Source organism: Vulpes vulpes, chromosome 10 (genome assembly GCF_048418805.1).
Source record: "Vulpes vulpes isolate BD-2025 chromosome 10, VulVul3, whole genome shotgun sequence".
In the NCBI taxonomy this organism is placed as follows: domain Eukaryota; kingdom Metazoa; phylum Chordata; class Mammalia; order Carnivora; family Canidae; genus Vulpes; species Vulpes vulpes.
Window position 1 is genome coordinate 17,006,028 of NC_132789.1, and position 21,727 is coordinate 17,027,754.

The 21,727-nt window shown below is 44.5% G+C and overlaps 1 protein-coding gene across 3 annotated transcripts; it reads right to left on the reverse strand.

Moving 5' to 3' along the window:
- Positions 1 to 499: 499 nt before the first annotated feature.
- Positions 500 to 16,464, reverse strand: LOC112932874 (2'-5'-oligoadenylate synthase-like protein 2). 3 transcript variants are annotated; one of them, XM_072725171.1, is made up of 7 exons: positions 16,018 to 16,409; positions 8,280 to 8,568; positions 7,302 to 7,477; positions 6,334 to 6,575; positions 5,537 to 5,678; positions 926 to 1,039; positions 500 to 643 (listed from the first exon to the last, which is right to left on the reverse strand). In XM_072725171.1, the coding sequence occupies exons 1-7, from the start codon at positions 16,213 to 16,215 to the stop codon at positions 515 to 517; spliced, it is 1,290 nt and encodes a 429-aa protein (XP_072581272.1). In that variant the 5' UTR covers positions 16,216 to 16,409; the 3' UTR covers positions 500 to 514. The 3 variants fall into 3 exon arrangements, with proteins under 3 accessions (XP_072581272.1, XP_025871624.2, XP_072581271.1); XM_026015839.2 differs by lacking the exons at positions 500 to 643; positions 926 to 1,039 and adding an exon at positions 2,157 to 3,417 and having other exon boundaries at positions 16,018 to 16,464; XM_072725170.1 differs by lacking the exons at positions 500 to 643; positions 926 to 1,039 and adding an exon at positions 2,157 to 3,417 and having other exon boundaries at positions 16,042 to 16,409.
- Positions 16,465 to 21,727: the final 5,263 nt, after the last annotated feature.

Consider the following 21,727-nt stretch of genomic DNA (forward strand, 5'->3'; position numbering starts at 1 on the left):
GAAAATGACCAGACCTTAAAGAAGGAAGTCATTAAGGGTTTTGTCATGGTCCTTGCTCAGACCAAGAGGGTACAAGAATCTCAAGAGGGCATAAGCTTCCTAGCCAAGTTTGCAATAAAAGACTGGCCTTAAAAACCTTCAGTGGCAACCCATTCGGGACCCCTCTCAATCTAGAGAGCTTTTTCTTTCCTTTCTGTTCTCACCCTAATAAACTTTCACTGCACCTCCCCCTTCTGTGCCCGCGAGGTCCATTCTTCGACTCTGTGAGACAAGATCCCTGCAATCCTGCACTAGAACTGCAGACAATCTTTCAATTCGCATCCACATCTCCTCTCCTGTGTAATTTAAATGTGAATCCTAGATTTCACACCATTTCCCTGTGTCTACTTTGAATATAAACAGGTCCTGCTAATGGCTAGAAGGTGATGTGAGACAAAGACTGGATTCAAGGACAACACAGAGGCTTTGTTTTTTTTAAAATAATTTTTATGGGATCCCTGGGTGGCGCAGCGGTTTAGCGCCTGCCTTTGGCCCAGGGCGCGATCCTGGAGACTCGGGATCGAATCCCACGTCGGGCTCCCGGTGCATGGAGCCTGCTTCTCCCTCTGCCTATGTCTCTGCCTCTCTCTCTCTGTGTGTGTGACTATCATAAATAAATAAAAATTATTTTATTTATTTTTTTTTAAATTATTATTATTATTATTATTATTTTTTATTTATGATAGTCACAGAGAGAGAGAGAGAGGCAGAGACACAGGCAGAGGGAGAAGCAGGCTCCATGCACCGGGAGCCTGACGTGGGATTCGATTCCGGGTCTCCAGGATCGTGCCCTGGGCCAAAGGCAGGCGCCAAACCGCTGCGCCACCCAGGGATCCCAACACAGAGGCTTTGACCTTGACAGCTGGAAAGATGGAATTGTCCTTACCTGAGACAGGAAAGACTGGGAAGGGCGCAGTGTAGAAACCTCTAAGCCTCGTATTCTCATCCGTAAAAGGGGAGGCAGCATTAATCCTACTCCTCCACCTAACTTCTGGGGTGGCTGTGAGGATAGGAATCAAATGACATCATGTCAATAGACACGCTTGGTGTCAACGCCTTGTTGATGCACGGAATTATTAATTTACTGAGGCATAGAAAAAAAGAATTTTATTGATCTGCGAAAAAAGATCTTAGTCAAGGCTTTTGGATACCCAACCTACTCACATTCACTCAGTGAGTAGCTGTTCATTCCATTTAGGATGATGAAAGAATATGGAAGAATTTGATTAAAAAGAAAACAACAACAGGGCAGCCCGGGTGGCTCAGCGGTTTAGCCCTGCCTTTGGCCCAGGGTGTGATCCTGGAGATCCGGGACCGAGTCCCGGGTCAGGCTCCCTGCATGGAGCCTGCTTCTCCCTCTGCCTGTGTCTCTGCCTCTCTCTCTCTCTCTCTCTCTCTCTGTCTCTCATGAATAAATAAAATTAAAAAAAAAAAAAAAAAAACAAACAGGCAGGTTGGGGTGCCTGAGTGGCTCAGTCCATTAGGTGTCTGCCTTCAGCTCAGGTTGTGATCCCAGGGTCCTGGGATCAAGCCCCATGTCCAAGGCAGGGAAGCTGCTTCTCCCTCTCCTTTTACTCCTCTCCCTATTCCTCCTCTCTCTCTCTCTCTTTTCTCTTGCTCACGCTCACTATCTCTCAAATAAATCTTTTTTAAAAAGGGGGTTAGGTCTAACAGCACCCAGGCAGTATTTTGCCCTGGGGCTGTGTGAGCACTTTTGATTCTCTCTTGCTATGCATGGCTTCATTCTCTGTGTGGGGGACTTTTCACTCATATGCAGACTTAAGCTTTGGCTGCTCTGCTCTGACTGCATTTCTGCTCAGACATTCACTCTCATTTAACTATACCAGGAACTGCTGTACTTGATCCCACCGCCCAGGGCTCACAATCTGAGAGGCCAAGTAAAACCAGGAGATGGATTCTATGCTAGGTCAGCTGATCACTCTTGGTCCATTTAGGTTTGGACACATGAATGAAGCTATTGGGTAGGAGGACCCCGGCAAACATGGGCAATTTCAAAGAATGAGACATAGCAGGGAGTATCCCAAACCATGTGGTCTCCAAAATGGCATTGGACTGAGACCCTCACAAAGACAATAGGGAAGAATTCAAAGTCATTCTTTGGTTCGTTCATTTATTCAGCTAGCATGTGCTGAATATGTGCACCAAGCAAGCAGCATTCTAGACTATAGGGACACAGGAATAAGGTACTTGTCAAGTCTCATTAGACCAGGTAGACTGATGACCCAACAAAGGAACATAATGAGGGTCCCAAGTGCTTTCACAGAAGTCCAAATCAGGTGTAGGAGCAGGAAGTGATGCAGTTGGCTATATGGGGCTTCTAGCAATGGTTCTCAAACTTGAGCATGCACTAGAATTACTTGGAAGGCTTGTTGAGATTGCTGATCAGTGAATCAGATTGCTGATTCACTCAGGTGAATCTGGGATAGTTGCTGAGAATTTTCATTTCTAAGATGTCCCCAGGTGATACGCTGATTCTGCTGGTCTGGGGTTCATGCTTGGAGAATGATGACTTAGAGCTTTGAGTTTTGAAAGATAGAAGCCCAAGAGAAAGGGATGGTTGAGTTGGTCACCGTGTCATGATCAGGCATTTAGTGCTCTGGAGCTGCATGAGTATGGGCACCTCTGGTGTGTTTTGTGAAGAGGAGAGATTGAGAAGCAAAGCAAGGGCAAAATTGTCAAGGACCTTGAATGCCCAGCAAAAGAACTGGAACTTTATTCTATAGGTAATAGGAGCCATTGGAGGACATCATGCAGGGAAGGATAGATTCATATTTATGCTTCCAAAAATCACAGTCGTCTGGGTAGAAAGGGGTAGGTGAGAGAACAGCACCATAGAAGTCTACATCATGTAAAAAGTCTGATCATGGGTAGTCCTGGGGACCTGTGGCTTCTCCTAATGAGTGTGATTGTGTCACAGTCTTTGATCTGTAGGTCTGAGAGGCTGCGGTGATTCCACAGTCTCCGATTCTGGAACTTTAGTATCTGATCCTCCACGTGAGGTCCTCCGGCTTCCTCAATCTTCTCTTTCAAGTCACGGATGGAGTCCTCAGGGTAGATGGCATAAGGTTTGCTCTGGCCACTAGAGTCCTTCACGAAGACCTGGATCTCAGAAGGGAAGGTCTCTAATACCCGGATGTTCACTTTAGAGAAGATCCCATAATGTGCAAGTGTCTGCTGGCTGCTGAGCAGTTGCCGTTCCCCTCCTGGCTCCTGGAAAGAGAGACGCTGCTGCCCGTAGAAGCCAAACGTCCTCTTGATCTCTGCTTTCATCTTCCAGATGGGACTGTGAGGGTCCACTGAGAATGTCTGGGGCTCCTCTCCTGCCTTTTTCACCAGCACCTGGACATTTCTTGCTGGCTAGTAGGGAAGGAGAAGCAGATAAGGATGTCAGGCACTGGGATGTATGGTCAAGGATATTCATTGTAAGATCCAAAGTCTGGAGCAGTCTAAAATTCTTTCAGTGGGGCAATGGTCATAAAAGAGAAGGTATTTTCCTACTTTCCTCCATTGGATCAAAATATAGCTATTAATCCAGGGTGACCCGATGTTCCCACTGGTCTAGGGCAGTCCAGGTGTGTGTCCCTTGTTCTGGCATAAGTAGCATCACAACATTTCATGCTCAAAAATATCCTGGTTTGGACTTTCTGTTATATGGTCATACCCTTTTAGGTCTATAGGTGTGGATACAGAATTGTCCTTCTGATAATTGAGGAACCAAATCACCTAATAGTTTAAGTAAATAAAAGTAAAAAGGCAAAAAAAAAAAAGTAAGATTACAGTTAGAATGTGCTAGTGTGCAGGTGGCATATCTATCCATCGGAGGAGATGTAAGACATTGATCAATGGATGTTGGGGAGAGGCTTGAGATGGGAGGGAAACTTATTTACTCACTTGCTTACTTCATTGATTTATTTTAAAAGATTTTATTTATTTATTTGAGAGAGAGTGTGAGATATCACAGAGGTAGAGGAAGAGGGAGAAGCAGCCTTGCTGCTGAGCAGGGAGCCTGATGTGGGGTTCCATTCCAGGACCCTGGGATCATGACCAGAGCCGAAGGCAGACATTTAACTGACTGAGCCACCCAGGCATCCCAGAAACTGACTTTGTGTGTTCTTTTTGAGGGTTTGATATTTTCTTTGCTAAAAATGTGTGCTACTTTTTCACAAAACAATAATATTTAAAAGATTATGGGGAGGGTTCTTAGCAAGAGTTGGAAGACTGTTCATGAATCTTGCCTCACAGTGGGGCGGAGTGGGGAAAGAGGTGGGATTGGGGGGAGTGGAGCTCCCAGTCTGTTGGACATGACAGCCAATGGGCCTGGGCTGGGTGGTGGGTCCTTCTCATCCACCATGTGGGAGCTGCTACAGATTTGCCTTTGATTTGCCTTGAAGCCAGCTTCAGAATTTCCCTGCAGGCTATGAAATGTGGGACTGGCAACGATTTGAGCAGATAGCAATGTCCTGGTCTCTGAACCCTGGATTCCTTTGTGGTGTTCAGACCCGGGACTGCTGTGACAGTGTGGGAAAAGCCATGCACAAGGTAGCTGCGGGACTGGCATTGCTGTCTGCAGTGGAATCCTATGCTCCTTCCTGATTGCTTCTGGATACATCATTAAATCTCTCTCTCTCTCTCTTTTAAGGTTTTATTTGTTTATTCATGAGAGACACACAAAGAGAGGCAGAGACACAGGCAGAGGGAGAAGCAGGCTCCCTGCAGGGAGCCGTTGCTTAACTCAATCCCAGGACCTTGGGATGATGATGCTCTAGGCCGAAGGCAGATGAGCGCTCAACCAGAGCCACCCAGGCATTCCTCTCTCTTTTTTTAAATAAAGATTTTATTTATTCATTTGAGGGGGGTGGAGGGAGAGAGAGATAGAGAATGCACACAACCAGGGGAGAAGGGCAGAGGGAGAAGCAGATCCCCACTGAGCAGGATCCTGAGATCATGACCAGAGCCAAAGGCAGAAGATGCCCAAACCAGGTGCCCCAAATCTCTCTCTCTTTTTAAATAAGTTTATTTATTTTTTAGTAATCTCTACACCCAACATTGAGCTTGAACACAACTCTCAGATCAAGAGTCACATGCTCTTTGATTGAGCCAGCTTGGCACCCCTTAAATCTCTTTTTTTGACAGCAAGAAGTTGAGCTTTCAACAACCCATAATAGGGAATATGTTACCCCACAGGGGTATGTATGTATGTGATAAATTCTTTTGGTTATCTCTCAAATGGCTACAGAGTAGGGCAGAAACCGGCTGCCCATTTCACAGATGAAAGAACTGAGGCCCAGGGACTTGGAGCAGAAGGGGAAAACTTGCACAGCTGGTTGGCTGGGACATCTACATGGGCGGGGGGCGGGGGGAGTGACCTGTCCTGAGGTCTTAGAGGCACTATGGCAGAAGTTGAGGGGATTCATGGGGGGAGGAGCTGAAGGGAGGTCACCACTGAGTCATGACTGAGGGGTGGGGGTGATGGTACCTGTACGTGCCAGCCCTGGCTGGGGTCTTCGGTCCTGCAGCAGGCCTGTCTCAGGCAGCGAGCAGCCTCTTTGGCCACCAGATCCCATCTCTTTTTACTTCCCAGGTTGTTGGTAGGATCGGCTGGGTCCAAGATAACTGGTCTGGGAGAAAGAAAAGGAGTGGATCTCCATCACACTTAGGACTCTGGCCTCTGTAACTCAAGTCTGTGGGACTTCCTGCAGCTAAAGCTCTTGGTTCATGATTAGAAGTGTAAGCTAAGTTGGCCGAATCAGAGTGAATCTCATGGATTCTGCTTAGAATGCTAGGGCAGGGGCGCCTGAGTGACTCAGTGGTGGAGCGTCTTTGGCTCAGGTCCTGATCCCCAGGTCCTGGGATCGAGTCCCACATTGTGGGTTCCCTATAGGGAGCCTGCTTCTCCCTCTGCCTGTATCTCTGCCTCTCTCACAGTCTCTCATGAATAAATAAAATCTTAAAAAGAAGAAAAAAGAATTCTAGGGCAAAGGTGCTTTCCTTCCTTTGGAGTGCAAAGGAGGAGTCCAGATGACAAGACTGGAACTGATGTCGTTATGTTAGCCTGAATTCAGAGGCAAAACCCAGGGGAGGGACAGGCTGAGTGATTTCACAGAATGGGACCCTGATGAAATAGTGACCATTTGTATCACACTATACCTGAAGCTTCATTTATCCTTGGACTTCTCAGTTACAAAAGCCAATAAATTCTCCTTAATTTAAAAACTGTATGAGTTGGGTTTTTCCATTCCTGGCAGCTGAAATTAATGCAACCAACACACTCACCTGCATTCTTTCAACTGTTGTTTGATATAGATTCTGACAGTCTCATTTTGGAAATCATAGTACTTGGTCCAATATATGCAGATGTCTTCATAATCTAGGAGGAGTTCCATCACAGCTCTAAACCCTTCATCCAGGTTGAAGTTGTCGCTTTTGTCTGTACCTATTTCCCAGGCGTAGATAGTCAATAGCTCAAATGCATATTTTGGGGGCAATGCTGCGTTTCGATATTTAGGTTTCAAGCACTTCAAGGTTGGGGAGAGAGGGAGAGAAGAAAAGAAGGAGGGAGGGAGGGAGGGAGAGAGAATGAATATGAGATGCTACCCTGGGAATTGAGAATTTTCATGTCTCTCTATTTCCAGGTCCCAGTAATACTTTGTCAATTTCAGGAACATCTGGCTGGCTCAGGTGATAGAACATGGGACTCTTGATCTCAGGGTTGTGAGTTCAAGCCCCACGTTAGGTGTAGAGCTTGCATAAAAACAAACAAAAATAGTAAAATAAAAAGAACTACTTTGTCAACTCTATTTTACATTTGGATTATATACCACATCCATGAAATTTGAAATGGGCCCAGCAGCCTGGTCTCTAGATAGATTATGTCCTGGTTTCTAGATGGATTACATCCTGCAGCCATGAAAATTTCAATGAAAGAGAAAATTGGAGCCTCTCATGGACCTTCTGGGCCTCATCAACCTATGTGGGGTTTTTTTATTTTCAAAGATTTATTTACTTGAGAGAGAGAGCAAGGGAGAGAGCACACAAGCAGGGAGAGGGGGAGGGGCAGTGGGAGAAGCAGACCCCCCACCCAGCAGGGAGCCCCACAAGGGACTGGGTCCCAGGATCATGACCTGAGCCAAAGGCAGACATTTAATCGTTTGAGCCGCCTGGGGCCCCCCATCTTTTTCTCTTAAAAAAAAAATGTTAGTATGTGCACGCCCTCCCTTTTGCCCCTGCACCCAGCCCTGTACCTGCAGATACCAGTGCTTCACCATCCGTAGGAGGTTCTTCAGCTTAACAGGGCAACTTTTCACAAAGTGCCTCTGCAACTCTGTGAAGCTTGGTGAGAACTCCCCTGGGGGGCCACCACTGGTTATTAAATCTTCATAGATTTCTGGTGATGGTTTAAAGTCGGAGGAAAAATGTCCTGGGAGAGAAAAGGACCTGGTTCAAGAAAATCCATCCTTTGAGGAGAGGAATATGGGGAAAAAAACTGCTAGGTATAGAGTGTTCATAAATTATCTCACACAGTCCTTACTACCGCATTCTTTCCCCACTTTACCATAAAACAAGTGGAAGCTTACAGGGCTTGGGAACGCCCTCAGAAGTCACAGAGATTTTAAATAATTCACAGCGGCCAAAGACTTACCATGTGTCAGACACTGGGCTAAGCTCATGGAATCCTTAGAACAGCTCCATGAAGTAGGTAAAATTAAGAGGAACCACAGGGAGTGCCAGTGTTTGTAGATCAAACACGGTCAAATATTGTCAATTTCCTATGGTTCAGCCTAATATTATCCCACTTAACAGGTTGGTGCATTGAATCTTGGAGGTGTTAGATCTTATCCAAGATCACAGTTAGTAAATCAAGCCAAAATTTAAAAATATTAAGGGTCCTGTTTTTTAAATGATTTTAAACGATTGCCATCTAACTCCAAAGACCTCGACGTGCTCACTTGTCCTGGTGTTTCTCAGAGGGTCAGAGAAGAGACTCCTCCTTGGGTTGGGTGGGAATCCAGATGTCCCCTATCTCCCCAACATGGGACATGGTAGCACATGCATTTATGGAAGGACTGAACTCCCAGGTACAGCTCTAGTTGCAGCCCCCTAGAAAAAAAGCAAACTCTACTTTCTCCCCGCTGGTTTCTACTTTTCTAAACCTCCCCAAGGCCAGATCAGTGAAGGGTCCCTGGCTAGCTTCCCTGGCCTCAAACCATCATTGTCTTTACCCAGAGCATCATAAGCTGGGAGCACATCCACTCCAATGACTTCACTGGTCTTTCTGGCCTGGACCTGGAAGGACAGGGAGCGGGGGACCCTGGTTGTCTCTTTCTGAGGGATGATGGTGATGCTGTAGGCCAGGTTCTTGCTATGCTGAATCAGTCTTTTCTTGATGAAGCTGATGATTGATCTGCGGTGTGCTGCTTGGTCTTGGAAGCTAGAGAAGCAGCTCAGGAATAAAACCAAGTCCACATCAGAGCTGTAGTTCAACGTTGTCCCCTTCCCAGAAGAGCCACCCTGTGGAGGACATTGATGTTGAAGCTCCACTTCCCTCAGGGCCTGGAGCTTTGAGGTCGGGGTGAAGCCAGCAGCACCCATGTTAAGCTGTTTACACGGGTGCCAAAAGGAGCCTTTGGTCTCCTCCTCCCTACTGGTGGGGACTTTGCTGACCACATCTTTTAGTTGAGTTAGAAAAATTAAGTACATAATAAACTATTCAAAGGATATAAATGAAATGTAAAGTGCCATGGGCACCTCAGGCACCCATAGTTACCAGCTTCTTATAGATCATCCCAGAGATGCTTGATGCCTAAACACATGGTATCCAATATGGTAGCCAAGAGCCACATGTGGCTATTTCCATTTAGGTGTAATGAAATTTAAAAATTCAGTTTTGGGCAGCCCAGGTGGCTCAGCAGTTTAGCGCCGCCTTGAACCCAGGGCCTGATTTTGGAGACCCGGGATCGAGTCCCACATCAGGCTCCCTGCATGGAGCCTGCTTCTCCCTCTGCCTGTGTCTCTGCCTCTCTCTCTCTCTCTCTCTCTCTCTGTGTCTCTCATGAATAAATAAATAAAATCTTCAAAAAAACCTTTATATAAAAAATAAAAAAATAAAAATTCAGCTTTTCAGCCATACTAGACTCACTTCAACTGCTCAACAGCCACCCACAGAGAGTGATGGGAAGAGCATGTATAGAACATTTCCATCACTAGGAAAGTTCTACCGGGCAGCTCTGGCAAGCATATTTTTACATATAAATTTTGTACATACATTTAGTGTGTATGCACAAATATATTTTTCACACTTCATGTGTGCGCATGTGTGTTTATGCAGGGATGCTGGAAACCCTAGTGCATCGGCAGCAGGCATGTTCAGAGAATGAGGCCCAGGTGTAGCCTTGAAAGGTGCATCATAAATCTTTCCTCTTGGATAAGAAACAAGCAGGAAAAGGAATCTGAATGTTATGGACAAGCATCCAAATCCAGGCACAAGGCGATGATGGGGTTCCCCCACCAGAGGGGGACAGAGGATGGAAAATCCTACCTGCCCTTAATTCATTTGCAAGCCATTGTCCTCTTGCCAGGTCCTTTCTGCCACTTAGTGCTGATGCACTTGGCAGAGAATGAACCAGAAAACCACATGTGCCTAGTATTTGGTCAAAAGAAATCTCAACAAGAAAAGCAGAGATTGAAGTGTAGAAAGGCAACCACGGGGGGTGTCTGGGTGGCTCAGTCGGTTGGGCATCTGCCTTCAGCTCAGGACATGACCCCGGGGTCCTGGGATCGAGTTCCACATCGGGCTCTCTGCTCACTGGGGACCCTGCTTCTCCCCCTTTTTCTCCCCCTGCTGGTGCTCTCAATCTCTTTCTCTCAAATAAATACATAAAATCTTTAAAAGAAAAAAATAAAGGCAACCAATGTCCTGGGGAGTGTTTTTTTAAAGACTCCCACCCACATTTCAGTGGTTGTTGCTATGCCTGCCATGGCACCTTCAACCTCTAAATCCCGGCAGTTCTGAGGGGTGGTCTCTGCTCCTTGTCTAAACAACCTGAAATGAACATGTCCTCTGAGGAAGGAGACCTGGAGGGCTCCTTCAGTAGGCAAAGAAGGGGGGTGGCCCTTCTCTGTCCCACATACAATAAGTTGATTTTATTTGGAAATAATTATAGATTTGCAGAAAGATAGTTTAGAGAGGTCAGCTGTGCTCTTCACCCAGTTTCCTCCCAATGGTCATGTCTTACGTAAATATAGCCAGCAAATCAACACCAATACACTGCATGTAGTGCTAAGACATTTTATCACATGTGTAGATTCCTGTAATCGCCACTGAAATCAAGATACAGAACAATTCCACTCTACTTCCTCCTTTAACTCCTTTAGAACCATACCCACTTCCCTCCCCGGACCATCCCCAAACCCTAGAAACCACTAATCTCTTTTCTATTTCGGTAATCCTGTCATCCCGAGAATGATACGGATGCAATCACAGTGTATGTGAGTTTTTTTTTTTTTTTAAGATTTTATTTATTTATTCATGAGAAACACACACACACAGAGGCAGAGACACAGGCAGAGGGAGAAGCAGGCTTCATGCGGGGAGCCCGATGCAGGACTCGATCCTGGGACTCTAGGATCACGTCCTGGGTCAAAGGCTGGCACTAAACTGCTGAGCCACCAAGGGATCCCCATGTATGTGACTTTTTGAAGCTGGCTTGTCTCTTTTCATTTAGCACAGCCCTCCCCCCCTTTTTTAAGTGGAGCCCAATATAGGGCTTGAACTTACAACCCTGAGATTAGGACCTGAGCTGAGATCAAAAGGCAGTTATCTAAACCGACTGGGCCACCCAGGCGCCCCTAGTACAGTGCTTTCGACATCCATGCTGTTCCACATATTACTAGTTTGCTCTACTGTAATCACCTTTCTTATAGGTTGTCCCTCAAGTTTTGACTTCAGTCCCCAATTTGTCTGCTGTTTACTTTTCAGAGTTCTCAGATTCTTGCTTTTTGGTGTCTGTCCAGAGTTTTAGCTGCAATTTGTGTGTGAGAGCGTTTGTACTCCTTACTTCATCTTGGCTGGCACCAGAAATTACTAGCATTAGTTTTTGAAAATCATGAGGGATTTTTGACTTCAGATTCCTATGCAACCTTAATTTTGGCACCAGCTTCCTTCACCCAATGAAACAAAATAGCAGAAAAAAAAAAAAAAAGGAAGAATATGGATGTTAGTGGGTGGCAGTGATCAGGCCCAGCAAGAGATGTCTTTGAAAAAGTTACTTCTGGTCCTAGAAGACTCTCCAGGCCACTCATAGTAGGAAATCCAATGAAATCAGTACATCAAACTCAAGAAAATTACAGCACCCTCACCACAACAGAGAGAGATGAAACCTGAAATAGTAGATGCAATTAAGAAAATCTAGTGCTCAACCAGTTCCAGAAAGACAAAGAACTGTTGAATTATGTAACCTCTTCCTTCCTCTTCATATAGAAACAAACATTTGTTACAAATATGTGTCCTTTTTGCTATTGCTGGTTTACCAATGTTTATAGGGTGTTTAACTCCATAAATATTTGGCTCTAGGCATTTTTTAAAAATTTAAATTCAATCTGCCAGCACATAGTATAACATCCAGTGCTGGCTCTAGGCATTTTTGATAATAGTTGGACATAGTTATTGTAGGAGTATTTAAACTTCTAGAAATAAAGATCATTGAAAGAACAAGAGGAAAAGGAAAGTGATTTTTTTCCCTTCTCCAAATAGTCACCACTTGACATACACCCATAAAGGTGAGAATGGGAACTTCAAGACATGAGTATTTGAAGTAACATAAATGGCAGGTCTCCAATGGAAACACAGCATCTTCAAATCCATAGAAGAGCTTTATTTGGAACATATGTTAAAATACTTGAACACTTTCAAACTCATCCTGTAGAGACTATGCATCCCATTTCTGAGTCTAATGGGGACTTCCTTATTTGGTTTTAGGTCCTGAAAGCAAAGATACTCATGGAGCTCTATAGTAGCATACATTTCAATTACTCTAGGAAGTTCAGATATGTGGAAAAGCCAGAGCCCAGAAGCACAGAGTTTGTATCTTTTTAAGCAACTACAATAGTTTGTACTTCTTGAAATTCCATTTGGAAGCTCATGCTTTGCTGATGACACCTGAATCTTTTATTTATAGATTCTTTGGGGTGCCTGGGTGGCTCAGTCAGTTGGGTGACCTACTGTTGATTTTGGTTCAGAGCATGATCTCGGGGTCATGGGATCGAGCCCTGTGTTGGGCTCTGCGCTCAAAAAGGAATTTGCTTGGTATTCTCTTGCAATTCTTTCTTTTTTTCTCTTGCAGTTCTTTAAAGCTGCATATCCTTTCTTTGGCAGCCACAATGTTACAGGATTTGTATCCCCTCAGGCCAGGGATTCTTGGTCACACCATTTTGAAGAATGAAGAGGTAGACCAGACAAAGAATGGTGGGCAGCAAAGCAAAGTTTATTGAGCAATAGTGCAAAGCTCATGGAGAGGGAGGGGACCCAAGAGGTTGCCATTTTGGCATTCAAATCTACAGATTTTTATAAGCTCTTTTGCAGAACAATCTTGAGCATCCTGAGTGTGGGCCCTTTGTGGATTGGCCACTCAGGTGTGCCACTCAGGGCTTTGATCATGCACCTGTATACCTATTGGGTTATTGTTCACGTGCTGATTGTCTTTTGGACATTTGGACACCAACTGTCTCAACTTGTGATAACGACCAATGGTTTATGGTAGTTTTGTTTCAGGATGTTTTGTAAAAGTCACTCCTGCAGAGACTGCTAGACGGGATGCTATTGTGCTAAGATGTAAAACAGGATGCTAGTGTGGTTTTGTGTTAGCTGTCCTGGTTCCCTGTTTTCTTGTGGGGTACCCTGGCGCTGACTACCTAAATGTCCAACTAGTTCCTAACAATACCACCCCCCTCCATTAGCTTGATTTACTTAATAATTAGATGTATGAAAATTAAGGGAAGCCTCACAAAACAGAGTCTGAGGCCAGAGGGCGAGGCCCTCAGGAAGAGTAGTGGAACTGAATGCCAAATATAGGAACCATCAATTACAGACTCCCCAACAGAACTGTAAATAGGAAAGAAACCTCAATTATAGGCTCCAGGGTGCCTGGGTGGCTTAGTGGTTGAGCATCTGCCTTTGGCTCAGGTCATGATCCAGGGGTCCCAGGATGGAGTCCCACATTGGGCTCCCCATGTGGAGCTTGTTTCTCCCTCTGCCTATGTCTCTGCTTCTCTCTCTGTGTCTCTCATGAATAAATAAAATCTTAAAAAAAAAAATACAGGCCTTAACATGAAAAGATGTACATTGCATTTTCTATAAGAAATTGACTACCCCAGCAATTCAGCCAATGAGAAAGTTTCATCACTCTGAATAGGCTTTCCTTCAAAATAATCTCTCCAACTTCCTCTTCCTTCTTCCTAAATTCTTTTTTTGTGTGTTGGACTTTCCTATGGTCTGGCCATAGCTGGCCTGTGCTGAGTTACCATTCTTTGTTACTCCTATTAAACTCATTTTGCTGGTAAAATAACTGGCTGGTTTTTTTTTTTTTTTTTTTTTTTTTTTTTTTTTTTTTTAGGTTAACAGATATCTTTCATCTAGCAAAAATTGGCAAAAGCTAGACCGATGATGATCAAGACACCTGATTTAGGGTGATGTGTTAAAAGTTGAGTTACAATGTAGTACTTTCCAGGAAAAATCCCCACAGAGACTGCTAGACAGGATGCTATTGTGGTGCTAAGGTGTAAAACAGGTCGCTAGTGTGGTTTTGCCTTAGCTGTCCTAGTTCTAAGGCTATAAGTGAGTGTTGAATTACATGGTCAGCCCCTAAAAATCCATTAACCCATGAAGTACTCATAATTGCTAGGTACATTCTAATACAACTAAATATAGTGCCATTTTAGAAGAAAAATATAGATTATGACTATGAGAGTACAGTAGGTTTTCTTTTTTCTTTTCTTTTTCTTTCTTTCTTTCTTTTTTTTTCTTTTTTTAAAGATTTTACTTACTTATTCATAAGAGACACAGAGAGAGAAAGGCAGACACACAGACAGAGGGAGAAGCAGGCTCCATGCAGGGAGCCTGGTGCAGAACTCGAACCTGGAACCCAAGGATCACACCCTGAGATGAAGGCAAATGCCCAATCGCTGGGCCACCCAGGTGTCCCAGTTTTCTTTTTTCTTTTAAAAAATATTTTAATTGGGGATCCCTGGGTGGCGCAGCGATTTGGCGCCTGCCTTTGGGCCAGGGCGCGATCCTGGAGACCCGGGATCGAATCCCACGTCGGGCTCCCGGTGCATGGAGCCTGCTTCTCCCTCTGCCTCTCTCTCTCTCTCTCTCTCTTTCTCATGAGTAAATAAATAAAATCTTTAAAAAAAAAAAAAACTTAAAAAAAATATTTTAATTACCTGACAGAGAGGGAGTACAAGCAGGGGGAGCAGGAGAGGGAGAAACAGGCTTCCCACTGAGTGTGGAGTCCGATGCCAGACTTGATCCCAGGACCCTGGGATCATGACCTGAGCCCAAGGCGGACACCTAACTGACTGAGCCACTCAGGTGCCCAGGTTTTCTTTTTTAAAGATTTTTTTAGAGCGAGAGCAAGAGGCATGAGAAAGAGCACAAGTGGAGTGAGGGGCAGAGAGGTAGGGAGATGGAGGACTTGGAGCCGAGCCTGGAGGCCCAGTAGGGCTCTATCTCTTCACCTCCCGACCCTGAGATCATGACCTGAGTGGAAATAAAGCATCCCATGCTTAACCAAGGTTTTCTTAAAAAAAGGAACAAAAGCACACATTTTGGAGAAGCCTGTTATAAATATTCCATCTGCCACCCTGGCAATCAGCTGGATCCCAAATTATCATCATCCAGATCATCCTCCTCCTTCGGATTGGTAGGATAATTTACAGTTTAAAATTTTTTTTAATGTTTATTTATTTATTTATGATAGTCACAGAGAGAGAGAGAGAGGCAGAGACATAATTTACAGTTTAAAAGCACCTTCCCGGGCAGCCTGGGTGGCGCAGCGGTTTAGCACTGCCTGCAGCCCGGGGCGTGATCCTGGAGTCCTGGGATGGGTCCCGCGTCGGGCTCCCTGCGTGGAGGCTGCTTCTCCCTCTGCCTGTGTCTCTGCCTGTCTCTCTCTCTCTCTCATGAATAAATAAGTAAAATCTTAAAAAAAAAAATCATAGATTTAAGAAAAAAAAGATTAACTTGCATAAATAAATAAAAAAATCTTTGAGAAAAAAATAAAAGCACTTTCCCACATTTATTCCTTAAAACGAGTCTGGGTAAGATACAGATGCGGTGGAATGCGGGGACACCTGCACCCCGATGTTTATGGCAGCAATGTCCACAATAGCCAAACTGTGGAAGGAGCCTCGGGGTCCATCGAGAGATGAATGGATAAAGACGATGTGGTCCACGGCTACAATGGAATATTACTCAGCCGTGAGAAACGACAAATACCCACCATTAGCCCCGACGTGGACGCACCTGGAGGGACTTATGCTGAGTGAAATGAGTCCATCGGAAAAGGACAAACTTGATATGGTCTCATTCATTTGGGGAATATAAAAACTAGTGAAAGGCAATAAAGGGAATGGCGAAATGAGGGAATATATCAGTGAGGGTGACAAAACAGGAGACACACCGATCTCTGGGAACTGAACAAGGGGTAGTGGAAGCGGAGGTGGGTGGGTAGTTGGGGCGACCGGGTGATGGGCACTGATGGGGGCACTGGCGGGATGAGCACCGGGTGTTATGCTATATGCTGGCAAACTGAACGCCAATAAAAAAAAATAAAAATTAAAATAAACCAAAAAACCCCGAGTCTGGGTGACAGAGGGGGATCCAGAGATGAAATGGCCTCCCCTCCGGGGTCACATGGTCCCTGGCCACAGGGCTGGGATGCGCCCCGCCCCGCCCCCGCTCACCTTCACCACCTTCAGCACCCTCACCTCCCGCTCTAGAACCAGCTCATCGCGGAAGCACTGTTCCCGGAAGAAGCGCTCGATTCTCTGCCAGGCGTCCTTCACCTCCTCCTTCCAGCCCCCCTCGGGCTGCAGGCTCTGCTCCACGAAGGCGGGCAGCTGGTCCGCGGGGGTTTCGTACAACTTCTGCGGCAGGGCCATCCCCCGCCGCCGCCCCCCGCAGCAGTTCTCTCGGCGTCTGTCCCTGCCTTTAGAGGGGGCTGGACTCGCCTTCCTCCAGGGGCCGGGCGCACTTTCTAGGTCTCAGATCTGCTTTTTTCAGGGAGTCGTTGCGGCCGCCGTCATTGGGAAACCGAAACTGTAATCTCCTTTCCGGGTTTAGACTGGGGGGGGAGGGGGGTTGGGGGGTGCAGCTCAGCGTGGAGCCACGCGCCCTCTGGAGGTCACCCACGGAATCTCAGGGCGATCGTTTCCCGGCGGCCCGGAGCCGGCCTCCCCGCCTCCACGCCCATCTCCTGCAGCCCGGAGAGGAGACCTCGCCCCCACCCCCACCCCCACCCCCACCCTCACCCTCACCCCCGCCGCGGGAGCAGGATTGTGTCTACCCGGGGGGTCAGGAGGTGCTGATGCCTGGGTGGGGGCGGGGGGGGGGCTTGGGCTGAGCCCTGAGAGGTCCTGGGGCCAGGCCCAGGATGAACTGAGCTCTTTCTTTTCTTTTTTTAAATTTATTTATTCATGAGACACCACAGAGAGAGGCAGAGACGTAGGCAGAGGGAGGAGTAGGCTCCTGGCATTGGGAGCGCCATGTGGAATTCGATTCTGGAACCCTGGGATCACACCCTGACCCAAGGCAGACGCTTAACCACTGAGCCACCCAGGTGTCCCTTGAGGTCTATAATTGCATCTTTGAGAAAATAGAACAGTTCATCTGCCCCTTCAGAAACACTGGGTTTTATTTGTTTTCCAAAGATGCCTTTTACATAGAACTCCTCCCATTTCCCTTATTTATCCTCCTCGATCCGTTTACTCACTTTCCTACATTCCTTGTGTCATCATGCTGGGTCTGAACTTGAAATGTCTTTTCTTATTTACAGGTCACTTTGTTGTCATCATCTTTGCTAGCTTGGATTGTGATTTTTTTTTTTTTTAAATTGAAGTCTTTTCTATAATTGAGTTGTAGTAGTTCTTTATATATTCTAGATACGTTTCTTATCAGATACATGATTTTCTAATTTTTTCTCTACATTGTGGGTTATCTTTTTTACTTTTTAAATCATGCCCTTTGAATCACAAATTTTTTTTTAATAATAAATCTATTTTTTATTGGTGTTCAATTTGGAATCACAAAAATTTTTAATTTTGCTATGTCCAATTTATGCATAATGGAGTCTTACAAGTTGAAAGTTATTTAGACCTTAAGTCACATCCTCATCAATATTTCAGTCCTATAAATTAAAAGCCAACTGTGAAAGGGTTAGGGAAAGATATAAATTAGTTCTAGATCAAAAAAAGCACCTTAGGGGGCACTTGGCTGGCTCAACTTTTAGAGCATGAGACTCTTGATTTTGCGATTGTGAGTTTGAGCCCCAAACTGGGTATAGAGATTACTTGGAAATAAAATCTTAAAAAAAAAAAAAAAGTTCATCACGGACACATCATTCTTCTTTTGAAATCCTGTGGTGGCTTCCTTCCTCCTGTCTGTGGTTAAATTTCAGGCTTCATGTGGTTGTAGATCAAGGTGTCTCTGATTTCAGCGGCCTCATCTCTCACTATACTCCTTTCTGTTCTCACTTCCTGAAATTTCCCAGCCTTCAGACCTTCTTGTGATGAATTTACTACTATGCACCTACCCCCTAATCTGCCGAGTCCCACTTGTCCTTTGGGATCCTCCATGAAACTTTCCTCATCCCTGCAGGCAGTAAGCTCAAGTTCAGGTCCAGTTCCTGGAGCAGACAGTGGTGATGAATGAATGATACATGAAGACAGGAATAGTGTTTGCCTGTCTTGCTTCTCTCAGAGCATCAGAGTATTCCCTAGTTATTTTCTTTCTTATGTTCATTTTTTTTCTGTTTTCATGGTATATCTTTTTCTCATCTTTGAATTTTTTATTTTTTATTTTTTTATTTTTATTTTTTTTATTATTATTTATTTATGATAGTCACAGAGAGAGAGAGAGAGAGAGAGAGAGAGGTAGAGACACAGGCAGAGGGAGAAGCAGGCTCCATGCACCGGGAGCCCGACATGGGATTCGATCCCGGGTCTCCAGGATCGCGCCCTGGGCCAAAGGCAGGCGCCGAACCGCTGCGCCACCCAGGGATCCCCCATCTTTGAATTTTTTAAATTAATAGACTCTTTAAGAGCAGTTTAGGCTCATAGAAAAATTGTTAAATAAATGGAGTTCCCATGTACCTCATCTTCCTCACTTCCCACACACAGATAGACCTATAATTAATATTTTTCATTTGTGTGGCACACTTGTTATAATTGGTGAATTGATATTGAAGCATTATTATTAACTAAAGTTCATAATTTACATTAGGATTCACTCAATGCACTGTACGGTCTGTGGGTTTTGCGGAAGGCACAGTGACATGTATCCACCATTACAGTGTCAGACGGGATAGTCTCTCTGCCTTAAAAATTCCCTGTGCTCCACTTGCTCATCCCTTCCTCCCTCTCCCTAAACCCCTGGCAACCACTGATCCTTCTACTGTCTCCATAGGTTTCCTTTTCCAGAATGTCCCATGATTGGAATCATACAGTTGAAAAAGTCTATTCACACTGGCTTCTTTCACTTAGCAGTATGTATTTGAGTTTCCCCCCATGTCTTTTCATGGCTTCATATTTTGCTGAATAATATTCCATTGTATGGGTATACCAGGGTTTGTTTATCCATTCACCTATTAAAGGACATCTTGGTTGCTTCCATGTTTTGGCAATTGTGAATAAAGCTGCGGTAAACATTCCTGTACAGGTTTGGTGTGGACATAAGTTTTCAGCTCACTTGGATAGATACAAAGGAGCATGATTGCTGAATCATACAGTAAGAGAATGTTTAGTCTTGTAACAAACTGCCATAATGTCTTTCAAAGTGCACCATTTTTGTATTCCCACCAGGATGTGATGGTGAGCCTCTTTTCAGATGCTTATTCACCATCTGTATTTTTTTTTTCTTTGGAGGTTGTCTTCCAGTCTATCTTCTCCTAGCTTTATTAAAATATAATTGACATATAACAGTGCATAAGTTTAAGATGTACAAAGCAACGATTTGATCTACCTACTTATTGTAGAATGATTATTCTAGTAAGGTTAGTTAAAACTTTTGACTCTTTGGAAACCACTAACAATCTACTATTGATCTGAAGCCTTACTGATGACATAAACTGTCAACCAAACACACATTTTGTATATTACATACTGTATCCTTACAATAAAGTAAGCTAGAGAAAAGAAATGTTACTAAGAAAATCATAAGGAAGAGAAAATACACTTACAGTCCTGTACTGTATTTATTAAGAAAAAAAACCCCTGCATATAGGTGGATGCTTGCAGTCCAAACCCATGTTGTTCAAGGGTCAGCTGTATTGTTAACAACAGTCATCATGCTGTACTTGAGATTTCCAGAGTCCATTCATCTTATAACTAGAAGTTTGTACTCTTTGACTACCTTCACCCATCCCCCTTCCCCCCACCCTTAGTACTCCTGGTACACCCCCCACTCCTAGTACACCAATGCACTCTGTTTCAAGGAGTTCTTTTTTGTTGTTGTTTTGTTTATGATTCCACATGTAAATGAGATCACACGGTATTTGTCTTTCTCTGACTTTTGTCACTTAGCATAATGCCTTTGAGCTTGATGCATGTTGTCCCAAATGGCAGGATTTCCTTTTCTCATATGGCTGAATAATAGTCTATTTTATTTTTTAAAAAGATTTATTTATTTATTTGAGAGAGAGAGAGAGAGAGAGAGAGAACGAGTAGGGGGGAGGAGCAGAAGGAGAGGGAGCAGCAGATTCCCCACTGAGCAGGGAGCCCAATGTGGGGCTTGATCCCAGGACCCTGAGATCATGACCTGAGCCAAAGTCAGGTGCTTAACTGAATGAGCCACCTAGACTCCCCAATATTCCTTTTTATATATCACTTTCTTTTCTGTTTCTGGATCATTACTCATTGTAGATTCAAGATGAGGGACCATATCTGTCTCATTGTTGGGTCCCCAGTCCCGGTACCATCACAGCCATAAACAGATGCTCCCAAGAAAGATTATTTTTATTTTCTTTCAAATAAACTGTTTTGAAATAAATTTAAAATTGCAGAAGAGTTGCAGAGGTGGCACAGGCAGCTCCAGTAATACCCCCTACCTAGATTCTATTGTGATCACCTCACGTGACTGTGGTTATGAAGAAGACAATGTCGTTTTAGTTCCGTTAGCTAAACCCCAGACTTGATTTTGCCAGTTTCCCCTTTAATGTCCTTTCCCTGTGCAGGATCCAACCTAGGACACCATGTTGCATTTAGTTGTCCTGCTTACCCAATGTCCTCTCGTCTGGGACAGCTTCTCTCTCTCTTTTTTTTTAATAAATTAATTTTTATTGGTGTTCAATTTACCAACATACAGAATAACACCCAGTGCTCATCCCGTCAAGTGTCCCCCTCAGTGCCCATCACCCATTCACCCCCACCCCCCGCCCTCCTCCCCCTCCACCACCCCTAGTTCGTTTCCCAGAGTTAGGAGTCTTTATGTTCTATCTCCCTTCCTGATATTTCCCACACATTTCTTCTCCCTTCTTTTATATTCCCTTTCACTATTATTTATATTCCCCAAATGAATGAGAACATACACTGTTTGTCCTTCTCCGATTGACTTACTTCACTCAGCATAATACCCTCCAGTTCCATCCACGTCGAAGCAAATGGTGGGTATTTGTCGTTTCTAATGGCTGAGGAATATTCCATTGTATACATAGACCACAGCTTCTTTATCCATTCATCTCTTGATGGACACCGAGGCTTCTTTCACAGTTTGGCTATTGTGGACATTGCTGCCATAAACATCGGGGTGCAGGTGTCCTGGCGTTTCACTGCATCTGTATCTTTGGGGTAAATCCCCAACAGTGCAATTGCTGGGTCGTAGGGCAGATCTATTTTTAACTCTTTGAGGAACCTCCACACAGTTTTCCAGAGTGGCTGCACCAGTTCACATTCCCACCAACAGTGTAAGAGGGTTCGCCTTTTCTCCACATCCTCTCCAACATTTGTTGTTTCCTGCCTTGTTAATTTTCCCCATTCTCACTGGTGTGAGGTGGTATCTCATTGTGGTTTTGATTTGTATTTCCCTGATGGCAAGTGATGCAGAGCATTTTCTCATGTGCATGTTGGCCATGTCCATGTCTTCCTCTGTGAGATTTCTCTTCATGTCATTTGCCCATTTCATGATTGGATTGTTTGTTTCTTTGGTGTTGAGTTTAATAAGTTCTTTATAGATTTTGGAAACTAGCCCTTTATCTGATACGTCATTTGCAAATATCTTCTCCCATTCTGTAGGTTGTCTTTTAGTTTGGTTGACTGTATCCTTTGCTGTGCAAAAGCTTCTTATCTTGATGAAGTCCCAATAGTTCATTTTTGCTTTTGTTTCTTTTGCCTTCGTGGATGTATCTTGCAAGAAGTTACTGTGGCCAAGTTCAAAAAGGGTGTTGCCTGTGTTCTCCTCTAG